Here is an 8,761-nt window from a genome sequence, read left to right on the forward strand (position 1 = left end):
ATGTGACCTGCTGTGTTGACTGAGCTCTCACTCAGAGAAGGAGGAAGTGATCCTCCCACCTGATGTTCCTGCTGCAGACACACAAGTGTTTCCACTGTCGACCGTAAAGAAAACGACTCTTCATGTCTCCACAGATCTGGACTTTACTCTGAGGTGGTGCAGGGAGGTGAGTGTGTGAAGAAGCGTTCACTGGTTCAGAAGCTGAACCAGTGAAACCAGTCTTGCTGCTTAACTGGGACAGGTGGGCCTTGTTTTACTCTGTGGACAGAAACGTGTCAGACTGACAAACAAGACTCGTTGACTTTACCTCAGGGGACCTGATAGGAGGTTGTTTTTTCACTGTTAGAAGAGTTTAATTTCATAGTTCATGTATTAAACCAGAATCTGTGGAATAACATTGAGATAAAAGCAGAAGTAGCGAGAAAAAAACGAAATTATTGTGCAACTGGGATCATTTGACAAAATGCATCGTCATAATTACACGTTGAAATATGAATTCTTCATTCTGTGAACGGTATAAATAATTCATTGCTGAATTTCCTGGATCTCTGTATTCCCTAGAAAGTGTGGGTGTGTCTGTGTGTGTGCAACGTGCACACTGTGGAATTATTAATATAAATGTTATATTATTACAGTCAGCTGTTTTTTGGAAACCGATGTAGATACAAATATCAGGAATTAACAAAACTGCTGATTTATTTTTGCCAGTAAATATATATATTAAAAAACTATAAGCAACGATTAATGTGTTGAGTTTAAACTTTTATGACAAAGAAATGTAACTGAGGCTTGAAATTTAACAGCTTAACCAAAAACTTTATGAATAAAAAGATAACAAATATAACCAAATACTTGAAATTAAGAGGAAAAAATCATTTCTGAATTGTTAATTCTGTAAAATGAAAATATTCATATCATCAAACATAAACAAAGACAATCAGCAAATTGATAAATCTGTCGGACTCTAGTAGAAATCCTGTAAATACATATTTGAGTAAACCGTAAACCAGACATTATAATTGATATTGAAAAACCAATGTTGTGTTATTGAGACTTTCAAGATAAAACAAAATCCAGAATGTCTTAAAGAAAAGTAGTTTTTTCCCCTTTTGAGGAATTTATTAATCATCACACAATCTCACCTGATCCTAAAAGTGTAGCAGTAAAAGTGCACGTGTGTGTTTGTGTCGTCCTCCTGCTGCTGACTCACATCCTGACATGTGGAGCAACCACAAGCTTTTATTGGTCATGTAAAGGTTTTGTTAGAGAGAGAGACTCGTATCAAAGGTGACCGAGCTCCGGAGGAAGGAGGAGAAGAGTTTCTGTGGGTTTAACTTCTGTAAAGTTCTCCTGGTTTCTCTTCTCATTCAGGATTTATACTCTAACATCATGGACTCACCAGGACTCAGTGGCGTGATGACTCCGGGCCCGGACCTGACCAACGGGATGGAGAGGACCAGAACTCTGAAGCAGTTTCCTCCGTATGGATCCATCACTGAGACCCCGACAGGAGAAACCTGCCCCACCTGTCGTGGAACCGGACGAATCCCTAGAGGTTTGTGTTTCAGTCTTTATCACAAATCCATTTCTCACCGACACACGACAGTTTCAGTTCACATCAAGGGAAATAAAGGAACCGGGTCAGAGAACCCCAGACTCGGTTCTTTCCCATCAGCTCTGTGTTGAGAAGAACACAGTTTACAGAAGGACGCTGCTCTTGTCTTGTTTGTGTGGACAGGTCACAAAGATCAGCTCGTGGCTGTGATACCGTGTAACGACATCAGGCTGAAACCCAGACGCACGTAAGGAATACACAAACATGTGTGTACTCAGACGTAGAAAGTACATTTACTTTAGTATTCACATTAACTTGACTACTACTACTACTTTAACTCCATCCTGTGCTACTTAACCTTTCTACTCCACAATATTGTTCACTACAGCTTTACAAATCATGACTTTACTTGTATAAAATATATTAAGTACATGATATTTATTCATACATATGTACTACTGTATTATATGATGGTAAATAACAGTACTACAGTTTAATTACCCTGCTGTATATGAAATAGTTAAAAGCTTCTCCACCTTAATAATAATAATAATATAATAAAACAATAACGAAATCACTATTATATTATGTACTAATACATACATATATACACATTAATATGTCTTAAAACATGTTCTAAATTATACTATGATCATATTGCTTTCCCTGATTTGACCTGTTTTCATCACTGTGATGCTCATCAGTTGTGCCTGTTTGCAGGAAGCAGTACGTGTGCGTGTCCATGGTGGTGTGTCTCCTGGTCTGCTGCCTGGTCCTCTTCTTCCTCTTCCCTCGGAGCGTCAGCCTGACTCCGGTGTCCGTGCTGTCGGTCATGGTCTACTTCTCCCCCGGCATGGTCGACCTGGAGGTCACAGTAAGTGACAGGATACGTGGAAGATCTCAAGTGAAAGAACCGGCCAGACAATATTCAGCCCCTTTTCAGTTTGGTCCATGTCCCATCCACTTGAGCAGGGATTTATGACCTGCACTGCAGCTAGCCACCAGGGGGCGATTAAGAAACTTTGGCTTAATTTTGTCCATCTTTATTTAGAGACTGGGATTTGAACATAAGAATCGTTTAACGCTCCACAAGAGATCGAAGTTAATACTCAATTTCCAAAGATCTACAACTTCACCTTTAAAGAAAATAAAACTATTAAAGCCACACTGTGTAACTTTCACTGAGCAACAGCGCCCCCTGCAGCCCCTTGTGTTTGGCAGAAGGTCAAACAGTTGCATAGTGTTGCTTTAAAACAACATTTAACAACAGAATGAGCAGTAAAATTATCCATAAAAATGTATTGCAAAGGAATTCAGTTTTAATGCAGCAGTAAACTTTATTACTAAACAGATGTCAGCGTTAAGATGTGTGTATAGAAGTACAAGTCTAAAACACTACATATATAAATTACATTCAGTGTATTAAGTTTGTTATACTCTCTGCCACTGTCTTTTCATTGGACGTGTGAAACCCCCCTCACATGACACATGACTGTCTGTGCAGTTCTGTGAGGAGGTCAAAGTTCACTGACACGTCTTCTCCTCCAGAACCTCATCAACATCACCAACGAGAACTTCGTCCCGGTGCAGGTGGTCGGGTTCAGCATCCAGAGTCTGGTCACCGACATCGTGGTGGCGAAGACCAAGATATCCAACATCACCACCATCCAGTCCCGCTCGCAGAAATCTGTGAGTCTCCCACACGAGGACTCACATCGAGATACAGAAGATTGTTGATAAATGTCCTGACGTCTCTTTCTCTCCCTCCTGCAGTTCACCATTAAAATAAACCTGCCCATCGTGGACCCAGGCTTAGAGTAAGTTTGAAATCCAGCTGAGCACGTGACAGCTTCTAACTCAAAAACACAGAGACCGACCCGATGCTTTGTCCGTTATCGTTGACACGTGTTGACTGTTTTGTTTCCTCCAGCTCGTACTGCAAGTCGAGCTCCGTCAAGATCCACACGCTGTTCCTGGAGCTGCAGTAAGTGTCCATCTCCATCTGAGAGGAAGGCCTGAACAGGTCTCAGCCCCACAGGCTGTTAGAGGTGGAACAGCAGAACGGGGCATTTCCAAAAAGTGGTTTTATTCTTTGAAGGGTTCGTTTTTTAAGGAGAAAGTGGATTTGAGTCATTTAACACTAAAAACTAAAAAAGCTATTAAGTTATTAAATGATATAAAAACAGGGGATAGGTGATGATTGACAGCTGACACTGAGTCGTAATGAGTCGAGGGTGTGGAGACATTTTGGCTTCATTCTTGTAAAGTGTGAGGAAGTGAAGATGCATACTTCCTCTTTATATTCAGTCTACCACAATCCATCCTGTCCACTGTTCACACAGTTCATCCACTCTCCCCTGTTTAATATCTATATCTAGCAGTTGTATGCCTCCACCAACCAGAGCACTTTTAGTCTACATGCATTTTATTCCAAGACTCATATTAAGTCACTCTGACCTTTGACCTTTCACCACCCAAATTTAATTAGTTAATCCGTGAGTCCAGGTGAACGTTTGTTCCAAATCTGAAAGTATTTCCTGGACGTGTTCCTGAGGTATCGTGTTCACAAGGTAAAACATGTCGATGGTGGACAACACTATAAGACATACCGCCCCTGGCCACTAGGTGTCGCTGGCGTGAAGGAATGAGGATATTTCCCTCATGTTTTAAAGCTGCACTGAAGCAGAATCCGTCTCCAGCTGCTTCTCATGTCGTTTCCTGATCTTTTCCTCCAGGATGACGCTGAACATTTCCTACCTGTCCCACACGGAGCAGCTGTCAATCAACTCCTTTGAGTTCATCGACTGTGGCGTCAACTCAACGACCCCACATCCTGTGATGAGAGCCACGTGAGAACAAAGCCGTGTGAAGTCATGAATAACCTTTATCTCCTTCGTATGAAATGTGAACGTGTGAACGATGACAGCGGAGGAAAGGCCTTTTATCTCATTGTGTATGTTGTCGTAGCATAACAACACAACAGCTGTGTGTTGATCGCTACAGAGTTATAATCTTGAAATGTGGATTCGTTAAAATCCTTTGTGTTTTAGTGTGAATGTTAAACTTTCTCTTATTTGTTGGAGACCAGCTTGTAAATGTGTATTTCTCATATAATTGAGCCCAATTTCTTCCCAAATGGGAAAATTGTCTGTTCCCATTTTAAATTCATGTATGTATAGTTTGTAGAATTGAACTAATATCGACACGTCTTGTTATCAGTATTACACACATTGTGTAAATATGATTGTTCATCATCTTTTGCACTTTATTAAACTGCAGCATTTAAAAGAAGTCGTTTCCTTTCTCAAGCATCTTCAGTGGTTTCTGTTTCTTTTGGTTTTGAAATTTCAAAACAGTAAATATTTGATTTCCCAGAGGAAGTTAGCAACATTTAGAATATCCATTTTTTGAAATTTTTTAGAAATAGACCTTGACATGTAAATCATGTCACAAGCTGAGAAGTGTAAAATATGTTTAATTATTTCAACATATACATAAAGACAATATATGCATTTTATAGATATTCATACATATAAAATATTCATGACTTTGATATATTAACATATTAAATATGTTTTTCATTGGATATTACTCATAAGTTATAATTAAATCAGACCCATCAGCCTGCAGAGCTGCACGAGCTCCAGTGTGTTGTCTTTGCTAATGATGGCCGCCAGGGGGCGCGGTTCGGCCGTCCAGGTGGCGTGGTGACGTCAGCCGGGCTCGAGGTGTCTTTCCCCGGAGCCTCGGATCCGTCAGAGCTGCAGGAGGAGCGGAGCAGGAGGAGCGGAGCAGGAGCCACGGGACAGGGAGCAGGGAGCAGGACCATGGACGTGTTTATTTCGCGGGATGATGTTTTCACTGCGCACTTAGAAGGTAAGAAGGTTTTTTACTGGAAAGTGCACGAAGCTGCTTGTGTCAGTGTTTCTGTAGAAGCTGTGGAAAGTGTATTTTTAGCTCTGGTCGGATTCTCCATGTTGAAGTTCTTGCACTAATTAATTTGCTGCATGAAAAAAAAAACGCAAGTCCAAGTGGACGTGCAGAGGAAAGAGGAAAACTCAAGCGTCTTATTCCCTGAAGAGTAAATCCAGAAGCAAAAGTGTTTCTACCTCGATGCTCCTCTAAGCTGCAGTGTGATAGTAGTGTCCAGGCTCGTGTGTAAACGTGCACGGGCTGCGTGTGCGTGCTTGATGGATATCAGGATGTCAACAACAACAGGATTAGTGTTTCTTTGCTGCAGCAGTTTGCGGAGTGGACCAGTAAAACACACAGATCCCAGTATGATCCACCCACTGCACTGAAATCAATGCACCCCCCTCCAGGTTCAGCGGACCAAAGAGGATTATCCTGAGCAAATAAGACTCTATAGATAACCTCAGACTCCCAATCAACTGTTGTTCAGATCTGTAATGTGGCATTGAAAGCCCGAGAGGTTTGTTGTTCTCCATCATCACCAGTGTGGGACGGTGAAGGATCAAATCCCAGCAGGAAACTGCTGATAGGAGGAAAATTGCATCAAGCTCTTGAGCCTCACAGCTGATAAGCCTCACTATCTGCTGGGTGTCTCCTCGGTGTGAAGTAGCACTTGTGCTGTATAAGCAAACAGTCCTGAAGCAGCCATTGTCTTCTCATTAAATGTTAACTGGGTCTCTGTGTGTGTTTTGATAAGGTCCCTGCACCGTGTGATCCCGTCTGCCTCCGAGCACAAGGGAGCAAATGCCAATCCCCTGAGAAACTGATTAATCCAGGAATCTGTCACCTCGCTGGAGGAGGTGTGACCCGCTGGCTGGAGCCATGGGCAACCAGCTGACCGACATCGCCCCCAACACCACGTTCCTGCCCAACTTCCAGCTGCTGCACGTGGTGGTGATCGGCCTCGACTCGGCCGGCAAGACCTCCCTCCTCTACCGGCTCAAGCTGAAGGAGTTTGTGAAAACCATCCCCACCAAGGGCTTCAACACGGAGAAGATCAAGGTGGCGGTGGGGGTGTCCCGGGCCATCAACTTCCAGGTGTGGGACGTGGGCGGGCAGGAGAAGCTGCGCCCGCTCTGGAAGTCCTACACCCGGCGCACGGACGGGATCGTGTTCGTGGTGGACTCCACCGAGCAGGAGCGCCTGGAGGAGGCCAAAGTGGAGCTCCACAAGATCACCCGCACCTCGGAGAACCAGGGGGTCCCCGTGCTCATCCTGGCCAACAAGCAGGACCTGGACTCGGCCTTGTGCGTCAGCGAGGTGGAGAAGCTGCTCTCCGTCCACGAGCTGAGCATGTACACGCTGCACCACGTGCAGAGCTGCAGCGCCGTGACCGGCCACGGGCTCCAGCCGGGCCTGGAGAAACTGTACGAGATGATCGTGAAGAGGAAGAAGACGGTGAAGCACAACAGGAACAGGAAGAGATGAGCTCTGGACTCACACTGTGGACACTACCTGGACAGATTTATCCTCTGCTGGGACACTTCCAAGCCTACTGGTCCCTTTTTAATGGCCGAGCGATTCGTGCCAACAGAACAACAATTGCCCCGCGGCCGGAGGGTCAAGAGAAATGGACTCGCTCATAATAACTGAAGCAGTATCGACGTGTCCGGGACTGAGCAGCTGCTCTCGGAAACATTAAGATGCAGCTAAGAGCATTTCTACACTTGTTTTAAAGATTTCTAACCAACCTGTGAAGCGTAGAGAAGTAATATATGAACACGTTGAAATCCATGTCACATGTTAAGAGAAGTCTAGGATGAGGTTTAAAATGTCTTTCACAGATTACCCCCCCCCCCCCACACACACACACACACACACTGACCAGCTTGTTCCACGATGTACCGACGCTTCCCAGAATATTTATGCCACGTCTTTGTGTTTTGTGCTGGACTGAGGGACTCTTGTGGTGGAGCACCAAATGATATTTTATTGAATTAATCCTAAATGCATTCCCCTTATGGCCACAGAGGTTAAGTTTCATTTATTATAACAGTAGTATTTATACAAATTGTACAAGACTTAATAAATCAAAACACTGCACAGAACGTCCGTTGTTATCTCTCTAGCCTGATGTTAATTGATTTGCGATATTCAAATTGTCTTATATTAATCAAAGTTCAGTTCTAAATATGTTATTTTGGAGGTGGTGGAGACCAAAGACGGAGCTAAAAGCGAGTGAATATTAAACTTTAGATGATAGTGTTGGTCATTATCTGTTTTGTAGATGTTTTCTAACATTTTTACAAGACAATTTACACGATAGGTGTGTTCCTCCTCCTCCTTTAATGCCCCTCCCCCCCACACACACACAAGCCACAAACAATCCATTTATTTTGATTCCGGCCCCCATGCCCGCCAGCTGAGGACGGAGTAATTGCATCATTCAGTGGCGAGGTGGTTCAGAGGTTAGGTGGTTCAGTCGTGTTGTGTGATCAAGTTTGACGGAACCACACGAGGCCGTCGTTAGACCACCTCATGTCCGTCACTGACTCTGATGGTAACGACTCCTGGTTACAGACGTTTGTGGTTTTATGATTTTTGACAATTTATCAAGGAAATAAATGATGATTGTTCCTTTTAACACTGAGAGTAAAATCCTGCAGTGAACTGAACTCAGTGGATTGTTTTGTTTTAAACTTTCCTCTGGAGTAAAGTTGGGTTTATTGTATTTTCGGTTTCTGACCCACAACTTAACTGTTCTGCTTCTGTCTCACGGCTCTAATATCGTTTTTATTCTTTATAAGACGAAGTTAGGGACAAGCTGGTGAAGACAGTGAAGCATGTGCAGTTAAAGAACCAGATATTTGATTCTGGAGTTGGTTGAGAACAAAAACGAACCAAAAAGACAGAATATTACACGTGAGACTTATATCGTTGCTCAGTATCTGAGGTGTTCCCTGACAGATTCATCAAAGTGTTAGCAGGTGCCTCCGGCTGAATGTCAAGACAGAGATAAATGCCGGCACATGTAAAATAGCAAGCGACCTGCACACCTACACACACACACACACATGCAAGCGCACACCAGCACGTACTTCCTGACTCCGGTGACCCCTCCGTCCCCATTATTCACCACGGTGAGCTCATTAAGAACTTTCAAGGATATCTTTTGCAGAATCATCTTGACACAGCAGCTGGTCCCTGAATACATTAGCATCGCGATGCCGAGGTTTGAACAGCCGAGCGGCACTGTGGACATGTGGTCGCTTCAATCAGCCGACGGAAAAAACA

At 43.5% G+C, this 8,761-nt stretch overlaps 2 protein-coding genes across 2 annotated transcripts; both read left to right on the forward strand.

Annotated features, from left to right (window-relative positions):
- The first annotated feature begins 15 nt into the window (after positions 1 to 15).
- On the forward strand, positions 16 to 4,846 carry LOC128426659 (transmembrane protein 106B). The gene is made up of 8 exons (XM_053413673.1): positions 16 to 166; positions 1,372 to 1,555; positions 1,739 to 1,802; positions 2,276 to 2,429; positions 3,104 to 3,244; positions 3,329 to 3,372; positions 3,486 to 3,539; positions 4,291 to 4,846. Exons 2-8 carry the CDS (start codon positions 1,390 to 1,392, stop codon positions 4,406 to 4,408), a joined length of 741 nt encoding a protein of 246 aa, XP_053269648.1. The 5' UTR covers positions 16 to 166; positions 1,372 to 1,389; the 3' UTR covers positions 4,409 to 4,846.
- A 472-nt stretch (positions 4,847 to 5,318) lies between these two features.
- Positions 5,319 to 7,538, forward strand: LOC128426867 (ADP-ribosylation factor-like protein 4D). Its single transcript, XM_053413917.1, has 2 exons — positions 5,319 to 5,431; positions 6,225 to 7,538. The coding sequence occupies exon 2, from the start codon at positions 6,350 to 6,352 to the stop codon at positions 6,953 to 6,955; it is 606 nt and encodes a 201-aa protein (XP_053269892.1). The 5' UTR covers positions 5,319 to 5,431; positions 6,225 to 6,349; the 3' UTR covers positions 6,956 to 7,538.
- Positions 7,539 to 8,761: the final 1,223 nt, after the last annotated feature.

Source organism: Pleuronectes platessa, chromosome 21 (genome assembly GCF_947347685.1).
Source record: "Pleuronectes platessa chromosome 21, fPlePla1.1, whole genome shotgun sequence".
Lineage (NCBI taxonomy): Eukaryota > Metazoa > Chordata > Actinopteri > Pleuronectiformes > Pleuronectidae > Pleuronectes > Pleuronectes platessa.